This window comes from Alligator sinensis, unplaced genomic scaffold (genome assembly GCF_000455745.1).
Source record: "Alligator sinensis unplaced genomic scaffold, ASM45574v1 scaffold611_1, whole genome shotgun sequence".
Lineage (NCBI taxonomy): Eukaryota > Metazoa > Chordata > Crocodylia > Alligatoridae > Alligator > Alligator sinensis.
Window position 1 is genome coordinate 201,965 of NW_005842332.1, and position 23,052 is coordinate 225,016.

General features: G+C 48.0%; 1 protein-coding gene across 9 annotated transcripts in view; it reads right to left on the bottom strand.

Moving 5' to 3' along the window:
- BRD3 (bromodomain containing 3) overlaps nt 1-23,052 on the bottom strand; it is a 60,623-nt gene that overhangs the window by 24,977 nt on the left and 12,594 nt on the right. For 5 of the 9 annotated variants that reach the window (XM_014522256.2, XM_014522259.2, XM_014522258.2 and 2 more), the window contains 4 exons: nt 7,876-8,199; nt 4,658-4,795; nt 3,141-3,288; nt 1,600-1,814 (listed from right to left, as the gene is read on the bottom strand). In XM_014522256.2, the coding sequence (XP_014377742.1) occupies nt 1,600-1,814; nt 3,141-3,288; nt 4,658-4,795; nt 7,876-8,076 (702 nt within the window). In that variant the 5' untranslated portion in view covers nt 8,077-8,199. Of the gene's footprint in view, nt 1-1,599; nt 1,815-3,140; nt 3,289-4,657; nt 4,796-7,875; nt 8,200-9,046; nt 9,128-14,857; nt 14,878-23,052 lie in introns of those variants that run through there. The other 4 variants (XR_003095235.1, XM_025210041.1, XM_006028617.3 and 1 more) reach the window with 2 other exon arrangements.

Consider the following 23,052-nt stretch of genomic DNA (forward strand, 5'->3'; position numbering starts at 1 on the left):
ACCTGTATTCAGGAGAACTACACCGGCAAGTTAATGCCCGATGCAGGACAGCAAGCACTTCACGGTCTGGCCCCAAGCAAAACAGACCACATACAGGCCATGAAGACCCACAGTGCAATTCCTCCCGTCCTTTTCTCCGCAGCAGCTCTTTATTCCTCTGAAAAAAATTAGCTTTCCTTGTGAATCTGGTGGGGAGAAGAGCATTTTGCAGCAGTGACCGCTTTGAAGTGTTACTTCAACCACTCTAATTTTGGTTGCTTCTGTAACGTGGAAGGGAAATATGCCTACGTACAAGCTGATCCTGAGCAAAAGAGTTGCTTGTTCATGGAATATATCAGGATTAAAAAAAGGACTTTGTGGGGGGAAATAGGAGGGAAAGGAGGGAGGGAATACCTGAAGCAATCTCTTCCTCCTCCATTCCTAAATGGAAGCTGCATTTGGGGAAGGAAGAAAGCTCTGTGCTCCTAACTCCTGCAGATGCAACGTTACCTCAACTCGTGGCATTAATTTGAAAACTTATGACACAGGTAGCTCCGGCACGATGGTGCCCTCTTTGATTAGAGGGTAGCATGCAAAAAGCTTTCACACTGTAGTACCCCATTAATAGCAACGCCGCTTAACTATATTTGGATCTCACCCGGCACACGTTCGTTAGCCTCTGGGTGGTATCGGCTTATAAACAACGAATAATTCCAGATTATTGTTGTTTATAATTCTACAAAGAATTATACCTAGCTCTCAGCTAGCATTTCCAGCGAGTAGGTCTCCAAGCGCTTCACAGAGGTGCTCAGAATCCATCTCCCCATTTTACAGATGGGGAAACTGAAATAGAGAGGACAAGTGACCTGCCCATGGTCACCCAGCAGGCCAGCAGCAGAGGCAAGAAAACAAGTCAGGTCTCCTGAGTCTCCATGCAGCATCATTTGCTAGGCAACTCTGCCTCTCCAGTCAGCACCAAGAGTTTGAAGTTAAATTTCAAGCAGGAAAGAAATCTTTGGGTTCCCAAGCCATATTTCCATTGCATTGCTCCTAATCATAATGCTGCCCTCCACTAAGCAAGCAAACTGACAACCTGAACTGCACTATGCAGGGACACAACCAGAAGCAGAGCACAGTCAGGAAAGGGGATTTGGGGAGTGGAACTTGCTCCTCCCAGTGACAGTACTGGTCTGAAATGGGCAGACAATGCCAATACCATCTACCGGGAGATCCAGCCTGAAGGCATCACTGAGGCACAACTCCCAGTGCCTACACTAGAGGCAAGACTGCAGGGCTGGACTCTTACTGAACTGCGCAGTGGCGCTGGAAAGGCCTTCACCTATTCTTTAGGCTCGATTCTGCAAACTTTATATTATTTAGGCTTGATTCAGCAAACCGTAAAGGGACAAGTCTACCAAACTCTTGCAAAGGAGAGATTCCTTGGACAGAGGTGGGATACAGGCTTGTGGCCTCCGAAAGGCTTTAACTTCAGTGATGGCTGGAGAGCTGGCAAGGCAAACGCAAATGGAAACGACTTGTTTCTAACCAGCGGTTATGGCACCGTGCCGCCTACCGCGACTGCGGATCCCAGAGAGAAAGGGCCTTGGACTTCTGGATTACCTTGACTACCGGTGGCGTCGGAGGAACCACCGGCATGATCGGCGCGGCGGGAGGAGGGGGAGCGGCGGCGGGAGGGGCAGTGACAGGCGGGACGTTTGCAGTGATGGTTGGCACTGGCGTGGCAGCGATAACCGGCGTCTGCGACACGGCGGGAGGGACGTTCTGGAAAGGGGCCGGCGGGGAGACAGAGGACACGGCTGCTGCCTGCTGTGCTCCTTTGGGACAACAAGATTCAACGTGAGTGATGTAGCAGCCATGCTCGACAGGAGGGGCTGTTGCCTCCAGATACTACGGGAAGTGACAGGCCCTTCCACTGTCGGGAGTCCCACACGCAAGCCAAGCCCGGTCCCAGAACAGCACCGTCTCTAGTACCCCCCTGACAGCCTGCACTGAGCAAAGCAGCGAGGGACTGGGGGGAAAAAAATCCAACTGGACTCAATCCGGCTTTGCTTTGAACCTGATCTCCTGTCCTTCCCCCGTTATACAGATGCAGGCTTCTACCCACTACACAGCGCGGCATTTTAGGAGGTGCAAAGGTTCAAAAAGAGGGGGAATATTCACACCAATATTTCCTACCAGGCTAAAGTGATACACAGCTTTTGCATTTTTGCAGCAACTCTCGCCAAAGGGTCCTCACAAGCATATCACCCCACATGTAACAGCATCCCTGCAAAGTTTTAGCTGTGCTTGACACAGGGAAACTGAGGCACAAATGGGATTTGGGGAATTTGCCCAAAGCTGCAAGTTAGAGCTGTTTAACACAAAGACTTGCAGCTGTACAAATTGGGGGTTGGATCCCATGCTCAGCTAAACTAGCACAAACCTAGCATGGGCAATCTGATTTCAGTGGAAAGGCAGCTTACCACAAACGAGCCTTCGGATTGATCCAAATCACCCTAATTAGAAACAGACCCACTTCCAACTGACCTAAGCGCGCTCGCACCATCTTCTGAACTATCTTAACCCAACAGTTTTTAAAGCACCTCTCTCATTACCCTGGTGCCAATCTGGGTGTAGACAGGAAAGCAAGCCAGGGACTTAGGGTGCTTGGAAGGATTTAAGAGACCTGGTCCAAGTCCCTGCTTTGCTACACATTTCCTGTGTGACCATGGGCTAATCACATAGGGTTTAAAGGTATTTAGGTACCTAACTCCCACAGAAATCAATGGGCGTGAGGCACCTAAGCAACTCCGTAGAGCTGGATCCTACTTGCTTCATACCTCAGTTTCCCAGCTGTACAATGGGGAAAACAGCACTGCCCCACTTCACAGGGATGCTGTGAGGATGAACGTAGGACAGCCTGCAAGCTGCTGAGGCAGTTTTGTTACAAGAGCCAAGCGAATGTCTTATGCAAACAGACAAGCCCTGAATCGGTGGGTGAGCAGGATCCAGATGACTTTGGTCCAGCTGCATTGTCCTAAGCGTGAGGCCGTGCTCCTTTCCTATCCTCCTCCATGTTTGGCTAGTGAGGGAGGGCAGAAGTTAGGTCGGGGACCACCGACAGCCTTCTCGCACCTAAACGAACCTGGTTGGCTACTAACCTGCACTCTGTCCGCTTGCTGCTGGCTTGCGACCTTTGCCTTTTGGAACCGGCGGCAACAATTCAACTTCCTCCTGAGGCATCTGGGCCACTTTCTGCAGAAAAATCTTCTCCAGGGCTTGAGCCATGAGGACGATGTCATCCGTGGGCTGCGGGGGCAGAGGACAAGGCAGCGCTAGCATCGCTCACATCCGAGGAGCACACAGACACGCTGACAACCCTTACAAGTTCATGGTTTCATTCCTCTCTTGGCAGGAGCCTGTCCTGTTTTCCAGGGACTGAAGGCACCAATGTCACGTCATGTCACGGTGCCTTCGGTGCCTGGAAAACAGGACAGGTTCCATAATGCAACATGACAGTATTTTCAAATATTTGAAAAGCTGCCATAGAGATATGGGAAAACACCTGTTCTCCCCCGCCGCAGGAAGGCAAGACAAGAGGCAGCGGGTTTAAAATACAGCAAAGAAGATTTAGACTGAAGCTCACAAAACACTTCTTAGTATGAATGATAAGGCAATGGAACAAGTTACCCAGGAAGTTTTGGCATCTCCTTCCCAAAGCTTTTTTTTTCAGATGATGCCAGTAAGCATTTTTCTGGGATGGTTTAGAAACAGCACATCCCACATTTAGGCAGGAGGTTGGACAGTCTCTTCCAACTACCTAACTCTCTCCTAGCTCTGAAAATTAACATACTGCTTTCCCTCTCTCTCCTTTCTGTCCTGGACTAGCTAGCAAGCTACAGCCTTGAAATACAGGAGAATAAGATGACAGCATCTTGTGGAGCCCAAATCAACACTGTGCTACGTATCAGCTTGGAGGCAAAGAGCTGGAACAGATGAGCTCTCATTCCCCCTGCCATGATATCAGAAACAGGTCCCCCCGCTCTGTAGCATAAACTAATTAAATTTGCTTAGTCCAGCTTTCTCCCTAGCTAGAGTCAATGATGACAAATGGCCTTCAGAAAACTACTATGAGGAATAAAATGCACTTTAAATACATGAGCACGTACACGCGCACACACACGCACAATCAATAAGCTACTGACAAAGCGCACAAAAGCTGGCAAGGCAGGGGAAGAACGAGTTATGATAGGATTTGCCATCCTGCCCCTTGCTGCTAAGAGGGTAATGGTTTTAGTTACCATTTACTAGACAAGGAGACGTAACACTTAGCACTTACGTTCCACATCACACCTACATAGTGACGGACAAGTGCCAGCTAATCGGAAAGACTTCCTAAATGCAATTTGAAGGGCTGAAAAGTCTCAAGTTGCTCAATCCCCAAGATAGGAAGAACTCTACCTACTTTAGAACAGATCAGCATTTATACTGATGCCCGGGAAGAAACATATAAAAAGAGCTTTGCTTAAAGAAATGCGACTGCCATCAGCGGCATTTCAAAGCGCGGCAAGGAGGGCTTTGCACACAAAGTTAACCCGAGTTAACTTGGGAGTTATCCCAAGTTAAATGTTACAGCGTAACAGCCTCACATGCTATACCGATTGCTTGGCTCCTTTACCTTGTTGTAGATATAACAGTTTGTAAACATTGTGTTGAAATCCTGCATACATTCACTGGCACTCCAGTAATAGTTATGTTCCAGCCGCTTCTTGATCGTCCCCATGTCCATCGGGTTTTTGATTATTTTGTGATAATCCTGCTCAAGAAAAGGAAAGAGGCATTAACACCTGACAATACTGGTTCAGAGGGTTTTGTTCAGCGGCAATGAAGCGCCTTTCTCTGCTTCCGAGCATGCATAAAACACACTCCTGCTCCTTGCTCAGACTCCTAGCAGAAGCTCTGCTTTCACTTACTCCAAAACCGAGAGCTTTTAACCCATTCTTCACTCGTGAAAAGGGACATTATGAATAAACCTCAGAATTTCTTATGCGAACGTGAATATATAGTCCTCTCCTGCTGAGCAAAAAGGGATTATCTCCGTTTAAAAAGATACATATATAATAATACTGTATTTTGCACATAAAGATCAGGGAAAAATAGGGGTTTTTCCACTAAGCTTTTGGAACCTGGTTTGAATCCTGCTGCTCCCTGCATGGTTATAAATTCACTTGTGGTTTCTACTGCAGAATGGAGGGATACTACATAGCTAAACTGAACCCAGCTGAGAGTCCAGGTTCACTACAGATCAAGGGCATTTTTATATATGGGCAACCAGATAGTCGTGTTAGCTGTCTACATAACAACTACAAGGCCTTGATCACGGATCAGGTGAGCTCCTAGAAGATGCCATGATGCCAGGTAATGGATGATTGCTAATAGACAACCTTTCCAGAAGTGGACATTGGACAGATGGGACGCAGCATTGCCTAAAAATCGCAGTGAACAGGCTTCCTGAAAACCTCTCACCCGGGGTCCCCACATCAGCTGGTGCCTCATCTGGACTGGATTTATGCACCTGCAAATTCTGCACTAACCCAGGACTGTCCCCCAGAGAAGGGGGTTGAAAAAGGTGCCGTTTACCATCAGCATGAAGGCACCGGGGTGCCTGCATAATCTCTAGTCATCTCTGCATCTGATATCAAGGAAGGATTTGAGACACCAACTGCCTCCCTTTGAGGGGCCACTGAGGAAGGAAGCGGAGACTCAGCTCAAGTTTCCCGGCTTGGACCGGCTGCATTTAAACCGGTCTCGAAAAGCAACAATTTTTCCAACCAACTGATTCCTTAAATTTCTCCCCAACCTGCTCTTAGAGCCACTATAAAAACTCCTCACTAGGAAACTAAATCCATAAAAAGAAGACACCGAGGAGTGAAGCAGCACTGAAATATGGCACAGATGTGCTAAAGCATTTTATTCTTCTGGCCACTATTTTAAATAGAGCCTATTAACATTATGGACTTCAAAAGATCTTGATCCAGTCCATAAAACCGGGTAATAACTTGTGGTAACTAGAGGTCACCGGAGCTTACATCACAGCGTCACGCTGTCTTGAATCATATATGCAATTACAGAACTCATCACAAAGCCACTCGAGCTAATTTGGGACGGCTTGCCCAGACCCACGTGCACAGAGGTATAAGGAAGGGGTCATGTCTCCATGAAGGAAGTGCCTAGGCTTTGTACCGAGTTGCTGCCTGCTTGCCCAAGATCACTGGGGAGAAACAGGAGGGCATGAATCGGAACACGGAGGCGAAACAGCTCAGTAAAAGGCCAAGTTATGAACTCAGCTTCCTCTCTCGTTACGTGGCCAAGACTGACACGATGGGAGCCTTGCTGCCAATCCAAGGGGCACAGACACTGCCTCCGGGGCCGTTTCCTCTGCTTCTGCTTCCATCCAGTTGCCCTTTGATGCTGGGCACTTCCTTCTGCTCTTCCTCAGCACCACAGTGGAGGGAAAAGCCCAGAAAACTAATTGGAAATAGAACTTAAATTAAACTAGGTGTGCTGAAGTGCTCCCAAGCTAGTCAAATTTACAGGTAAGGTGTCTATGATCTGGAACGGGAGATGGGAAAACCCTCGAATACTCTCGTAAGAAGAGTTTCCCCCCACAAGAATAGCAGGTGCAAAGCAGCGGCTTTGGGTGAATGCTATAGCAGAAGGTATTTTCCTGCACAGAAACCCTAGTTTCTTTAGGGGGGAGGGAAAGGGCCAGTCTAAAAAGCTAGAACCAGTAGAGTATTGGCAGACATAAGAGGTCGCCAAATGGGATTAAAAAATTCTAACTAAGTAAAATGTCTATATCCACGTACACACACCCAACTTCATAACCCTCCTTTTGTTCTGGGCCTGATGGGGCCGGAAAAGGATCAAACCTGAAATCCATGAAATCTCGGGAGGATTAGCACATCGGGAAACCCGAACCGCAATCCCTCTGCTGCTGTGAATGCAGGTGGGACCTACAACTCACCGTCAGACCCATTTTCTTTGAAAGATTTTAGCTAGCAGAGACCTGAAGCAGGCACACACACGCTAAATGTGAACAGAGACATTATTTGTTGCCCCCCTACTGAAATCCATGAGACGGATGTATAAACCGCCAAAGGAAAAAAAACTGAGCTCCTGATCTTCAACAGCAGAAACTAGGACTTTTGGAGGCTTCTTTAAAAAGTATAACCAAAAACGACCCCGCGTGCTTGCTGAGCTTGATACAACACCAAGAGAGCTTCAAATGGAACGGAAACACTAGTGCAATTCTTTAGTGCACCAACAGCCACGGCTGCCCCAAATATTTCAGGACAATCTCCAGCACATTGTCTTTATACCGTCTCTCTGAGCCCAGTCAGAAGATTAATGTTACAGATACAGTCTCATCTATAAAAAAAAGCCCAGAGACAATAGAGTCTGACAAGTGCTTTAAATATATATCTATACATGCATACATCTGTACATACATACAAATATCTATAGCTCTATAGAGATATAGATAGACACACATATGCATACATAAACCCCCTGCCCCCAAATACTCCTTCTAAAATTTGATCAAAACTAACTTCCCTTCCAGCAGTCATGAAGACATCAGGTTGGAGTAAGGCCGTCTGTTGGATATTCAGGGTACAGTTTGGCAAAGAATGACCCCCCTTCCGGACACGACTAAGAATGAGGATGCCTATGCAAGGGGTTAGACTCGATGATCTATTGAGGTCCCTTCCGACCCTAACATCTATGAATCTATGAGGAGTCGGAAACTTAAAAAGAAATCTGTTCACGCCGCGATCACAGGAAGTCAAACTGTGCAAAGCTTTCGCGGAGCAGAATACAAAGAGGAATGCTTACTGGTAAGTTCAACTTAATTGCATCCACGGGTTGGTAGAAGGGCCAAGCAAACTGATGCTTCCACAAGGTCTTCACCACTACATTTTGCATGTACTGCAACTGGTTGGTTTTCCGCCCAGGCTTGTTGGGGTTGGTGACTTCTGGGGGCGGTGGATTGACAGGGCCCTGAGGAGCCTGGATCGCTGAGGTGACCGTCGACATGTTCCCACCTCCGGATCTCACTCCCGGTTGCGGAGGCTGCAGCACCAGCTAGGAGATTTTCTTTCTTCCTTTATGTTCCCTGAATGGGATGGACATCCCATTTCCAGGGTCCAACCATGCAACCTAGACCACAAGAGAAAGGGGGAAGAGCAGGGGCATAAATGAAGCTGATCACTTGACACATGTACATCCAAGAAAACACTGAAGGCCTCTAAACCCAAGCTCTTGCACTGATCATCCTGTCTCTAATACTGTGGTACTCAGCATGGTGAAGGGAGCTGGATAGCAGCACCTACACTCCAGGGCCCACAGAGAGCTGCTTGCCCTCATAGTGCTGAACCTTGTTCATCTTGGTCCTTCACTGCAAGGAAAAATGCATGCATTTATGGAAGGAGCTGGAAATAGCAAGGAACCAGCTGGCCTGCACACATGCACGCTGCCATAAGCTCTTGTGTCAAGGTTAGGTCTTGAGGGGAAGAGGAGACCTTCCATTGTGAGTGGGAGATAGTCTAGGACAGGGGCAGGCAATTATTTTGAGGGCTGCATTTCCCTTTCTGGCTCAGGGAAGCAGGAACAGCACCATGGTCCAGGCCAGAAGCCTTTGCTAGGCAGGGGTTTCTGGTTGGGGGGCAAGGGCTGGGCAGACCTTGCTGCTGGGTCCTGCCACTAGCTGCCTTTGGGTCCTACTGCCCCCGGCTCCTGTCATCTTTGACAGGCAACTAGGAGCAAATAAATATTAATTTTCTAAGTTTTTTAGGGGCCCCGCAGGCCAGATAGAATGGCCTGGTGGGCCAGATCTGGCTCCCGGGCCATATTTTGCCCTCCCCTGGTCTAGGAGATGCTCTTTCTACACATATCCTCCATAAGCTCTCGTGTAAGGCCTAGGTCCTGAAGGAGAGAGGAGACCATCAGTTGTGAGTAGGAGAAAGAGCATGTCCAACCTAGACTTTCTCCTCCATGTGATCCTCACCGTAAAGCTCTTAAGGGCAGGGCCTTTCTCATACCACTCCCAGGTCAGTCCAGTCCAAATAATCAAAGTCCTTGCCTGACTCTAGAGGAAAAAAAAAATTAGAGCTGCTACATTCTGTCTTTTAATAGCACATCTGAAATATGGATGAACACAAACACACCATTTCATTATTTTTGCTTCAAATTTTTTTTTCCCCTAGTGCACACCAGGGTAAACAAGCTGGCTGGCATCACCGAGGATTATGCACCATATTGCAAACAGCTTTGCTGTGTCATCTTCTATAAACATTTGATATTTCAGTTCACATCCGAACCGCAGCTACACTTTTCATGGCAAAATAGACCACACACTCTTCCTGGCGGCAAATTATTTTAAATATGTTCAGAAAAGTATACAAATAGTCGTGCTGACATATGCTCCTAGGACGTGTGGGGGAAACACAATCACGAGACAGTAAATACAGAAGCAGCAGTGAAATGTGAAGAGGGAGGAAAAAAAATGCAAAGGAAGTGCCTAGAAGAAAGTCTTATTTGCTCCGCTTTTAAACAGCGTAGCTTGAAAACCAGACTAAATACAGAACTTCAACCTAGCCTTGGAGGAGCTGATTAGATGGCAGCAAAAACTCAACGCTTGTTTAAATTTAGGGGAAATTTTACAAAAATAGATGATGTGTACAAACATAAATGCATCTCTGAAAAGAGACGGATGTGGAAACATAAATATTCCTGGTTGTGCCTAGGTAGTGGAGACATTTTCATGGACAGAAGCAGAACAAGAGCATTAACCTCCTGGTAACCAAGAGGATGAAGCGGAGACAGTATGGGATCGTGCCAGGACTGGGACAGAGGCAACTCGGGGAATCAGACTCCAAAGGAGAATGCAGGAGACCAACGACAGCCCAGATTTTGCACGCTCGGGAGGGTCCCCACTTTCAGAGCAGGTTTTTGCATCGAGTTCACAAACCAAACAAAACCATGCATGGTGCACGCGCATGCAGGAAGAACACAGAAGCTAACAGAAGATGCACTTATGGATCCAAGTCTATCCATCTGTCTGGCTAAAATTCAATATACTTATGAGGAAAGGGCGGGGGAACTGGGTTAATTTAGTCTGCAGAAGAGAAGACCGAGAGGGGATTTGATAGCAGCCTTCAGTGACCTGCAAGGGGACAGACCTGGACTGTTCTCAGTGATGGCAGAACAAGGAGCAGTGGGCTCAAGCTGCAGCAAGGGAGGTTTAGGTTGGATATTAGGAAAAACTCTCTCACTAGGAGGATGGTGAAGCACTGGAACAGGTTACCTGGAGAGGTGATGGGATCTCCACCCTTGGAGGTTTTGAAGGCCCAATTCAACACAGCCTTGGCTGGGATGATCTAGTTGGCCCTGCTTTGAACAGGGGGTTGGACTAGATGTGACCTTCACACCCTCAGTTTCTATGATCCCTTCATGGGATGTAAAAAACTTTTTGCAGGCTAGGACTGCCAATAAATCCCCATCACCATCTTCACTTTCACAAACTTAGGGCCTGGGATAGCAGATCCAGGATGGGAGATTGATACCCTCCTCCTCCTCCTGCCACCATGCAGTCAGGAAGGGCAATTACACAAACACTCCCTGCTGCGCTGGCCCCATCAACCCTTGCCTGAGAAAATTCCTTCATTATCAGTATCTTAAGACACATCCCCTTTGCAGAATGTCAGTCTTGCTATGAGGGTTTTCAGTCTACTGTCCTGGGTTGATAGCCAGAATGACTGCAGAGCAGAAGTACAAGGACACATGGGCACACTGGTCAGTAGTTTTCATAATTCAAGATCTAGAAATAATTTGCAATTTCAAAAATGGACAGGGAAAAAGCACCCTTCCTGTTTTCAGCACTGGCGGACACAGTTAAAAATGTCTAATTCCAAACTTTTTTCCATTCTTCAGGCTCAAAAATTTAAAAAAACAATAGTAATAAGCAAGCATTGTGACGTCTTCCTCCTGTTTTTCTACCCAGGGAGCTCTGAACTAGGCCTCTGTCTGAATCTCAGACACCTACCGACTTAGACAGCCATCAAGACAGGATATCCATGAACCCCTAACTGCAGATCTGGGCATGCACCAGTCAAAAGCTTATATCAGTATATTGGTTAATGAGCCAGAATCCACATAAAGATGGAAAAAGGAGGGGTGGGGGGTGGAGACTGACCAATTTTTAGTGCAAACTAATCTAGAGAGTGTTCATAATAGATCCTGGAATCAAGGTAACACGCCTCACCAGTTCCCTCTAGATATATCAACTATAAAAATGCATGATCTACAGCTGAACTGTACAAACACTATTTTCAGTAGGACTTTCCTACACCCTCCTGACTTAGCTGCAGACAAGAGATGGTCTAGTTTTAAAATCACTGGACTGTGATTCACAAATAAAGTTTTGGCCTCTGGTACTGCCACAGCCTCTCGCTGCAACCTTGGGCAAGCCATCTCTTTTCATTCTCCTCCGTTCCCCATCTGCACAATAACAATACTTCCTACATGCCTTTTGTCCGTTTTGCCCAATTAGTTGGTGAGCTCATTGGGCTGGGCTACGTCTTGCATCACGTATCTGTACAGCACCTAACACCACGGATAGTAATCTTAGCCAGGCCCTCTCTGAGCTACTGGAACATGATTTGCAAAAAATAACCGATCACATAAATCAGAAAGCAATGATCACAACAGGGGGGACTGCCACGGGAGCAGCCACTCAGCCACCCCTCCTGCTACTAATCCTATTTAATTTGCCTGGGGCAACTCCAGCGGCTACGATCAAAGATGGCTGCAAACCAAAAACCTGCAAACCAGCACTGCAGAATCTGCAGCCATTCGCGTTCTGGGTCTGGCAGCTCAAACCCAACTCTAGTTAAAATGCACCTAGCCCTGCGTTTTTCCCCAGCGACAAAAGCAGCCGTGCTGGAAATCCTTGTTGCTTGCATAAAGGAGGCTTTAACGCGTATTTACCAACCGATTCATCAATATGAATGAGAGCTCTCAGAGGACGGCGGAGCCGAGAAAGGACTTTTCCCACAAGCTGCTCCTGGGAGCGGCAGTACAGCATTTTATGCAAAAAAAATAAAAGGGGGGGTAGGAGGGAGGGAGGCTCGCTAGTCACTTCACACGGCATTATCACTGTTTTCCATAGTGTCCGAGTTGCTTGCTCCCAGCCCAGCCCCGCCGGACGCTGAAGATCCAGCGCTATTTTCCAAGTGCTCCATTTGGCCCAAGCGTGCGCTCCCCTTGCTATTCAGCAGGCAGTGACTCATACAGAACAGCGCTGCAGTGGCCAACTGCAAAAAACCTTGTTCCCTGGAAGAACCGAGTCCAATTATCAACGAGCTGAAGCATCCCTTCTACACCAGGCCCCTTCCCAAGGCTCAAGGATGGCCCCTGCTCCAAGGAGCTCGCGCGCTCCAGGAGAGCAGACGACGAAGGTTGGCGTGACCTATTTAAGCGTGGAAGACGGTTGCAGGCGCATCCCTTGCCCCACGTCGGAGGCTGGGAGGTGGAGAGGGAGGCTGTTGCATGCACAGCAATTAAAGCAGGCTCTCGCCACACACAGCCAAGGGAACAGGAACACGGCTCCTCCACTCAGTACCTCGACCTAGAAGAGATGAGGATATGCTGCACAGATCTGTTTGGTTTCCCTTCTCCCTCTTTTACTTCCTTTCCTTAAATAGGAGGCCCAGGAGCGTGGCGAGCGGTACTTAGAGGCAGACGCAAGACAAGAACAGGAGAGAGGTGGAGGGTGGCAGGACTCCAGAGAGGGCAGCAGGGATGCCAAGATGAAGTCAGGAGTAGGAGATGCCCAGGTTGGTCCTGGTGGACTGCAAGTGCCTTGAGGTCCAGACTAGGTAGGCACATGGCACTGACCACCATGGGCCTCTCAGTCCTACCAGAACAGAGGTGCAGCTACACTGGAGCTAACTAGGTGATAACAGAGGTCAGTCAAGACTCAGGGGTAGCAAAAGAGGCAAGTCCATTAGCAGTCCCCCCTAAACCCTCAGTACTCATCATCCCGCGTCCTTGCCCCAGTGAGACAGCATTACCCATGCAGATGTCAGCTTTTATTAATTCAGACTTTAATAACTTAAGACGCCGAGATTCATGACCGAGCTGGAAATCAGAATGCATCAGCCCAGCTTTCGCTGATAAGCACTGCACACAAGGAAAGCCAACACGTGCCTCCTCACAGGGACAGGGACGGGAGCATGACGCGCTGCTCTAGTCCTCAGCGACAACCTCACCGCTCGTTTGTCCACGCTGGTAAAATACGACCCTGAGCAAAGTGAATGCAGAGCGCTCGCACTACTTAATGTCACCTATCAAAGCCTCAAGTCGTCAGATCATGCGAGCACACGCTGAATCAACTGTTACTCAGAGTCGTGGAAATGCCTAGGGGCCACAGGCATGAACCAGGGATCAGCTGTGTTAGGTGCTGTACAAACATAAGATAAAAGGACAATCCACGCCATGAAAGAGCCACAGCCTAGGTCACAACTCGGCATGCGTATGAACAGTACGTCACATCCAGATGGATTTAAGCATATGCATAACTTTTAAGCAGATATAAGTGCTGAATTTTATACATACGCCGATGAGGGCTTAATAGGAGACTCGTCTTATCCTGCATGTAACATTCTTCATGTAAAATCATCCCTTCTCTCATACATTTTGCACATCAGCAGCAGTCCTTGCAGCTTGCAAATCTTCAATGAGTGACGTTACCAGTTCAAACCTCGCTCTTGTACTAACAATCACTGCTCTGAGCCCTGTGAAATTTTCCCTGGTTTCTCACTCTCACACGCTAAAAACAAAGCCCTGGCCCCAAATGTTCAAAAAAGCTCACTTGTACCGAGTTCGAGGCCGTTCCTCTTCAACGGACTGGAGCCTTCCTCGCTACGGAATCCATCAAAGCTGCAGATTTTGGCTCTGCGCTCAGCCAACCTAGTCATCAGAAATACAGCCAGGCTTAGAGGATTTCTTTGTTGAACTGCTCGCCTGGGTCAGTCAGCGGAGAGATAATTGGCATGGAGAATTCACATTAATTCCCTCCACCAGTAGGATGACATGCACCCCAAAGATGCACCCCAAAGACTGCGTGCAGCAGCAAAGATGGTTTTAAAAGAAGCTAGGAAAGACCCGTGAAACGTCTGTCGTGACAGCGACCGACTGCTCTGGCTAACCCTTGTGCCCATGCATGCTGAGTTGTGACCTAGGCTGTGGGTCTTTCACTTCCTTGGGTAACATGGAACATTTTACAGCTGGTTCGTTCCCGTTTGTGGAGCAAGCGACAGTACGGAGGGGTTGATAACGGTTTGTACTGAAAAATAAGACGAGGCGTAATATTTGTAGGTGAGCCCAGCAAATCGTGACCAGGGTTTGCACGGTTTCTTTGACAGAAATTGGAAGAGGATCCAGCCCAACCAGCCACAAGAACATACACTTCTCCATACAAGTTGGCAGGAGCATTTATTATTGCATGATAGACATCCATCTTTCTTGGGCATATTTCCCCACGATTCTGTATACTGAAATAGCGACTATGGACCCTTAGGGCTCCAGTGTGCTTAGCCCAGCCCCTGCCCCAAAGATCATATATTCTGACCAGACAAGGCAAATAAAGGATGGGAAGATGAGCAATGCTGAAGGGACTTGACCAAGATCACCCAGCAGTCCAGTGAGAGAGCCTCAGACGTCCCGAGTTGGCAGTCCGGTGCCTGGACCACCTGGGCTTTTATCCTCTACCTCCTTAGTGAAAGGTACTGATCACACAATAGCCCCAATAGCTCACCCTGGTCTGATGGGAGTCAGCTCATGCCTTCAAAAGGGGGATCAGGGCACAAGCTGGGAGAGATCTGGCAAGAGCCTGTCCAGCAGGTACCACGCACAAAGCCAAGACGAGTAAAGAGCTCCAAAGACTCCAACTGTCCAGGTGATGCAGGGAGCAATTCCAGGCTTTCTGCCAAAAGAAAATAAAGTAATGCTATTTTGCTGTAAAGGGCATTTAGGGAGAAGACAGTAAAACTGTCTTTATGTCCACTCAGGGGTTGCCAAGCTGAAGGATAAGAGACTTTCCCCCATGGCACTTCTACTTTACTTATCTCACTCTGAAAATTTACTGCTTGTGAATGAAGGTCTCAGATAAGGAGGAGAACAGAAGGCGCTTGGTGCCCAACCAAGTCTGACGTTGGCTAGGTCTACCATACAAACCTCTGCTGCAAAACCAAGCCTCCCGCTGCCCGTCTTGGAGAGGTACATGCAGAAGCAATGTCTGGGTGTGGACACCATTCGTCTGATAGAAAAGGGCAACTGGTGGCTTAGCATGTGCCAGGCAGGGAGGTGGCGTAGCAAGAGCACTACTAACACCTTCCACTGGATTTGCCTCCCAGGCTGGAGCGAGCACTCACCTTGCTCCTTTGGGAGGTTGGGGGCAACTGAACTCATGCCTGGGGACAACTTGTTCCCTAGACCCAGCAGCCTCCACTATGCTCACAGGTAGCCATGGCAGAACATGGGCACAACTCAAGCCAAAATAAATCTTGCCAAATGCAACTTTCAGCCCCGATCCTGGGACGAGCTGCACAGAGATGGACCCTGGCCCAACAACTTCCAGGAGTCTCCGGCAGGGTGCAGCTCACAGCAGGCTTCAGACTGGAGGACCTGCGGAAGTCCTCCCCCGCCTGAACCTTTCAAGAAGCCTTCAGGGCAGCTTTCATTAGGTGTGGACATCCGTGAGCAGCCACCCTCCTTTCAAATGCGAGGGATCTGCAAACACAACTTGGGGACAGCTCAGCCATGTTAAATAGAGTAGAAGCCCCCATACAAATCCACCCCTTAAAAACAGGGATGTGGAGTCTTTGCACCATGTTAGGAAACTGGACTTCTGCTTTCAGATGCTATGAGTCCCATAATCTGGAAGACCCTTCATTCATTATTGCTGTTGTTTCTCCACTTGATAAGCCCACATACCACAGATTCCTTTCTTTCTTTCTTTTGGCAAGATTTTGGAGCGGCTCGAAACACATGCCAAGTCACATCAAGACGCTGGCTTTAACTCACCCCGGTGCAGGCGAAAGAGGAAAAGAGCAGGAGCAGATTAACTCGCTTTTGACGCAGCATGTTTAGTACTAGTCTAGAAGGATTTGCCACCACTCGGGCTCTCCTTGGTGATTATCAGAGTAGGTGTTTCCTCCAAAGGCATCAGTGGGTTCCCAAAGAGAAATACCAAGACCGAGGTTTTCCAGGGCTTTGTCTTTGGACCCTTGACTTGAGACCTCTGGGCGGGATGCGATTTTCAGACGGTGGATGCTGAGCTCCTTGTGAAAACGAGCCTTTCTAACCGGTACTCAAGTCATGCCTTCCAAAACGGAGGTAACACAAGCCGCTAGGCACGTGGCCACGTTTTTGTTAGCAGCTTTTACAACAGCTCATAAATAATCGAGTGATGGTCTGTCAAGTCAATATGGACTAAAGCACTCATCTCTGTTGGTGGATTAATGCTGCGATAAACCTCATCACCTCCTCCTCGGCTGCATATATAGCTCCTGGAAGGATTCAGATGCGTCACAGACCTTCTGTAAAGAATTGAGTGCGTGGACACCTGCAGCTTTCTAAAGGCTGCTAATGTCAGGAGCAGGTGGTATCGAGACATGAGTAACAAGGGTTTTTTGCTGGGAAGTGAGCAAGTTTTGACTCTCAAAGACCTTCTGCTATGGTATTCATTTGTAGTTAAGCAAGCATATGTCAGAGAATGAGCAGGACAGTTTGCATCCCAAACTGGACTCCTGACTGGAGTCAGCCCTTGACGTGCTGCCCAGAAACTGGGTGTTGGTGTAGTGTCGCGATCCCTGCAGAGGATGGATCAGTCTGGATAGGCCCTGCATAAATCCTCCTTTGCTCTCTGACACTGCGAGACAGGACACTGGGCAAGAGGGACGTGTGACCTGACCCAGCACGACGCTTCTTATGGAAAATAAAATAGGAGCCTGAGCTTGCTTTCATGTTAAAACTGTGGGGGCTCCAACAGCGCGGATGTGATGTCTGTATCAGGTAGCTTCAGAGATTTTTTACCACCTCTGTGGCAACACAGAAATGTCCAAACTATTACTTGGATGGCAAACTCTTTGGGGCAAGCAACATGTTTTTGCAGCACCTAGCACAGCAGAGACCTGGCTTGCTGCAATAACCGTGATTAACTACCAACACGGTACTAGGGATCCAGCCAAGGCAGAAGTCCATTGATAGGGAAGTAAAATCAGGGTCGTTTCAGTGCCCTTTGTTTCATAGCCTGTTGTACCCACCAGCAATGCCAGTCAAACATTATTCTGTGCTCAAAGATAAACACCTAGGACTTTCTACCCTACTATATCAAAAGCCATCCTGAAGTGCCATCTGCCGCTGAGCAGCCAACTGGTACGCTCCAGCGTCGTGCCTAACATGAACCTCCCTTTGCCAGGACGTGGCCAGGCACCATCCCGACACCTCTGAGTACAGCCAGCACAAGGCTCCAGCCAGGATCAGGAGCAGGATACAGGGTCCCACATGCACACAGGGACCGAGGAAGTCCTTTCTGCCATGAGCCGACAGGCTAAACAGGGAAGGCAGACAGAGATCAGAGCGGGCTAAGATGACAGGGCAGCAGCATGGGCAGGAGCAGAGTCCAGACCTCCTGGTTTCCTCTCCGCCGCCCTCAGCTCCTGACCACAGCATCTCCCCTGAATCAGCCATGAGTCTTTCACCACGATGCTATAGCATGGGCACTTCTAGATCGAGCTTTCCCTTCTGTTTAGAAACCGCCTTGGATAGTCAGTGCAATGCCGGCAACAAATGATGGCATTGAGCATTCAACCCTCAGACTCTTGGAAACAGCCTGGACAATTTTAGGCTGGAAAGGTTTTTTTTTCTTTCTAACGTAGCTTGGCATGAATCCAAGTCCCAGGTGATGCACACATCATAGGAACATTTGTGTACATCCAGGAAAGCCTACCACGGCAGCACACACAAAGGGCTCAGCACTCCAGGTGGATTACTGGAGGTTTCCACCATCGCAGTTTGCTCTTGTCTTTGAAGGTGAACTTTGCACTGCTCGTGGCGCAAAGGTAAATGCTTTGACAAAATCAGCTGGCTCTTTCCTCCCCCTTTCCATCTGAGTGCTGAGCCCAGCACACCTTTAACAAGAAACACCGCACGCTCGCTTGGATTCGGCTGCATTTTACACTGGGAAATTACAGGCAGCCGTTCCACTCCAGTTACCAGGCGCGGTCAGAACGGTTTCCTTTCCCGTCTTCCAGCTCCCTAAGAGAAGAGACAATGGACGGAGAGCACTTTGGGGAAAAATAAAAATAGAAAGATGGGCCTACAGCATGACTGAGAGTCCTGCTAGCCTGGCAAAGAGTTGGAGAAGGACGGCGAGGACTCTAGATTGGACCCCTGAAGATCAGGGTTGAGGTCCTGACCCCGCTAGCACTCGCGCTATGTGGCTCTGAGACAGTTGATTCATCTCTCCACCTTAGCTCCCCATCTGCGAAACAGGGAGAACGGCACTTTCCTAGCATACGAATAGGAAAACTATTTTGTTGAGAGCGTGTTTGTACAGCACCGAGCACGAAGGGATCCAGATCCATGACATGGGGGGAGAGGGGTGATTAGGGACTAGTGGGGGACCTATGGTCATGCAGATATTAACGGTTTGGGAGGTGTTCGCGTACTGCAGCAACGGGAGCCATGTTAGAACGGAGTTAGGCTTCACTGTTCATTTATAAAGAGGATCATTAATTGTCAGTTGAAGGGGTTGAAAAGCTAAAATTGCCATTGGCCAAATTCCTTCCATGGGACTTTAGTCCATACAGCCAAATTCAACTTACAGCTGGCCTTAGTTTTATGAGCTCAAATGCAGCAGGAAAAAAAAAAAAAGCAGAACAGTAATGAAAGGGGCACTAAGCAGGCAAGGGCTATGCAAAAAGCATTCAAGTCCTGCCTTTTCTTTTTTATTTGAAGAACTGTCCCACCCACATACATGCAATAACCCAAATGCTGGCTAGTACTGATTATTATAACCTGGCTACACATAGCACTTGCTAATGCCCTTGGGAGAGCCAGAGACAGTCCTAGAGGAGGCTGAGGAGTCCTGGATTGCTTCTCAGCTCAAGGCTAGTGCTGATATAATTAAGACCAAAAAAGAAAGAGAGAGGACTACATACTGGCTTGCAAAGGAACATTTCCCGAGACCCAACATTACTACTGTGCTGGTCAACAGAGAAAATAACTCCTTTAAACCGAAAGAGATCTCACACGTGCTCTTTGTGTTTCTAATGACTTTTTTTTAAGAATAAGAAAAAGCAAGTCCTAAGTTAAAAAGCAAGTACAGGTCTGGACAACTAGTGATAGCAACTGTTCTCTCTGACTCTGTATTAGCCTAGGATTTGCAAATGAATCAGCCGAATGTTAATGTTGGGGTTTTCAAATGAGCGCAGCAGAATAATGACAACCGACTCCCACCTGAAGAGCTGGGTTTCAAGTTCCTTTGGGGAAAAAAAAAAAAAAAAAGGATAAAGCACAGGCCTACAAGCACAAGCCTTCCCTAATTCATACTAGAAACAGGCAGACCCAATACAAGACTATACTGAACTTTGCCAATTAGCGAGAAAAATCAACCAGGTAAATAATTGAAGAGGCTGCATCATCTCGAGGCACACCTTGTTACAGGTGCCGAACAAGTAATTTCACTTTAATGACGGACACTTCATTCTAGCATCTTGAGTATGTTTTAGGAGTGAGGAAAACCCTGGCTTGATCTGCCCACAAAAAGGTGTGCTGCTTCCACTGAAGTGGTTTAGAAACCAATTGCGTTAACTTTGGCACAGACCTTTTGTGTGGATGCTCACAAATCAGGTTAAGAGGGCCTTGAGTCAGTGAGAGATCAATTATGCCCTTATCTACACTTAGAAGGTTTGCTGGCATAACTACATTGGCAAGCACCAAGAGTGCAGGCATGGTTTACACCAGTGAAAAAGGACTCACTTGGCTGACAACTTATACCAAGTGTCTGAACAAAATCAGCTCTGCTGCCCAAAGGACTGTTTTGTCCCAGCTTAAACTGTATCCACATAAGGGCTTTTGCCAGCACAGAAAAGAGAGGGAGAAAAAAAAAAAAAAAAAGGAGAAAAAAGATCACATCCCTCCTTAAAGCTATAATGACAGAATTGCAGTGTAGATGCTAAAGACACTCCTGCTGTGTGCATAGTTTTGGACCAGCATAACTATTACACCAAGGTGGTGTGATTTTTTTTTTTTAATTGATAGTTATGTCAGTGCAACTTCCAGTTATACTTGTTAATGATGCTGTATCTCAGTAGAAAAACTTATTTTCTCATATAAAAAAATGTCATGGCAGTATTGATCATAGCACCAGCAGGACTGCATTCACACTAGAGAGGTTGTACTGCTCATGCTGTACCAAGATGATGACTTTAGCACCAGGCGCATGCAGTCCAAGCATTAAGCCAAAATAATAGGTCCTGAGCCTGAAGGTGCATTGGTTTAAACACTGATCCCTTTAAACTCACTCCGAATACAGTACAGATGTAAATCGGTCCATGCAAGCAAAGCCTGATAAAAGTCAACATAAAAGCTCCCTTAAGTCAGTTGAAGAGAGTCTACTCTACATAAAGGTAACACACAATTAAACCTGTTTCTAAACCAGTTTAAAAGGATGTCTCCACACATGAAAATTGCACCAGGATCCCTTAAGAGGGACCCTGAAACCAATATAGCTGAAGGCTGTGTGGGAACGTTCTCATTTTGGTTTAAGAGTGGCTATTGTGGTTTGGCTTAAAGTTGATTAGGAGCAAGTTGAATAACATGAGGACTACTCTACAAAGGGAAGTTACCCTCTAGTAAGTTAAGTTTTGAATTTACAGTGTACATACAGCCCGCACCAGGCAACTCCCTGCACCCAAGTCGACCATCTTTGTGCACATTAAGCTCAGAAGTTAACTTACTCCACTTGGAAAATTTAAGGGTTTCCATACGAGGCATCAATACAGAGCTGCAGACACACTGTAAATTCATCTTCTCTACCTTACTGTCCAGACAAGCCCTAAGCCACCCCTAAGCCCTGCCTACGCACAAAAGCTTTAATGCAGAACAACTAGCCTGGTACGGATACAATTATACCACTTTCATAATGTTTATTCCAGCCTCAGAAAAACAGGGCTGGAAGGCACCTCAAGAGGACATCTAGTCCAACCTCCTCCTCTAGGCAACAGCATCTCTGTCTTAACTATCCCAGACCAAACTTGGTCTAAACTGCTACCAACAGGGAAACTGTGTCTACAGCAGGCTTTTTACTGAAATAAGAGCATTCACACTGGCTTCAGCACTAGGGTAAAAGATAGGTTTAGTTATACCAGTGCAGCTTTCTCATTTATGCAAGCCCTATGTCAAAGGACCTGCAGCTCTCAGTACTCTACAGCAGCACTTCTCAACCCATGGGTCACGATCCAAAAGTGGGTTCAAGAATATATGAAAGGGTCATGAACAAACTTCAGAAAAACAGATCAACACACTTTAAAAATGGATTCTCCTGTAAAGGAGAAAAACGTGGGAACCTGTGGGTTCCCCCTTGCAGGCTGGAAATGTCAGCCTGCAAGGGGCTGCTCTGGGCTGGGGGGGAAACAGGAGAGGAGTGATCAGGCAAGAGGTGCCATGTGCACGTATGCATGTGGCACCCAGGCAGCATGGAAAGTAGCTCCCCACAAGTAAGTCTCTGGGGCGAGGGGGATGGAAGGGGCATAGACAATGTGTCAGGAGTGCAAGGGGGCACAGGTGACACTGCCCAGCTCCTCCCCAGGGGAGAGTCGTGGCCTGAGGCGAGTGGCACCAGCAGCTGGACCACGGCAGCAGGGTAGAGCTGCAGCCCAGTGCGCAAGCGGCTGGCGGCGAGGGCAGCGTGGCTTCTCCCTCCCCATCTGTAACTCCTTGAACTGCTGGTGGCATGGCTGGTGTGGGGGTCCTGGCGGCAGTGGCAGCAACGAGTCTCACTGCCTGGCTCTGCCCTCCTGTGCCAAGTCCCGCCCGCTGGGCCGTGGAGTTAGCTCCTGCCCATGCCATGCTGGTCCAGCAAGGCTGCAGCCCCATGCCTGCTGTGGGCACACAAATTTTTTTGGGGGGGCGGGCATATGCCCCCCCCCATGCTCCTCTCCCCCACCCTATACATTGGGCAGCTGGGGCTTGGGGGCAAGGAGCAGCGGGTTGGCAATGAGGGACACCAGCAGGGCTGGCGGGGGGCTGTTCCCTACTTTAACTATTTACTGGGTCAGGACTGGCCATTAATTTACAAATGGGTCGTGGTACGAAAAGTTGAGAACCACTGTGCCAGAGCACTATTTCTAAGCCAGTTTTGTTCAACCTGCAACAGCAAAAGAGCTGTTCTCTATCCTCTGGCAAGGATGTGTTAGTGAAAACAGGGTCTGCGAAGGCCATGCTACGGACCCCTAACTCACACAGGTAAGTGTTAACACACACAAGTAGTTTTGAGCTATGTCTGTGTTAAAGATTTCCATCAGCACAGCTGTGTTGGGTTGCAAAGAGGGATCTATGCCAACAAAAACCCCAGAGTAGATATAGTCGCACTGGTAAACACGTGTATTTAACAGCAAAAGTTGTTTTGCTTCAGCCAGGTTGCTTTACCATACTGGTATAAAGCACAGCTTGGCCGATATAGTTGCGTGCGCACTTGGAGCTCCGGCCGGGTAGAAAATACTGGTATTCCTACATCAGTCAAGAACACCAAGAATAAGCATAGTCCCGTAGAAGCCATCACAATGCCACTGTGAATTCAGCAAAGTAGGCCTTTATTTTTAGGGCAGATGGGACCAAAGAGGGGCACTGATGAAGGAAACCTGCTTGAACCTTCTCAAGATGCCCTACCAACCCGCGCTGCGCCCAAGCCACGAAGTCTGGATCCGAATTTGCTCAAAGTTGGGA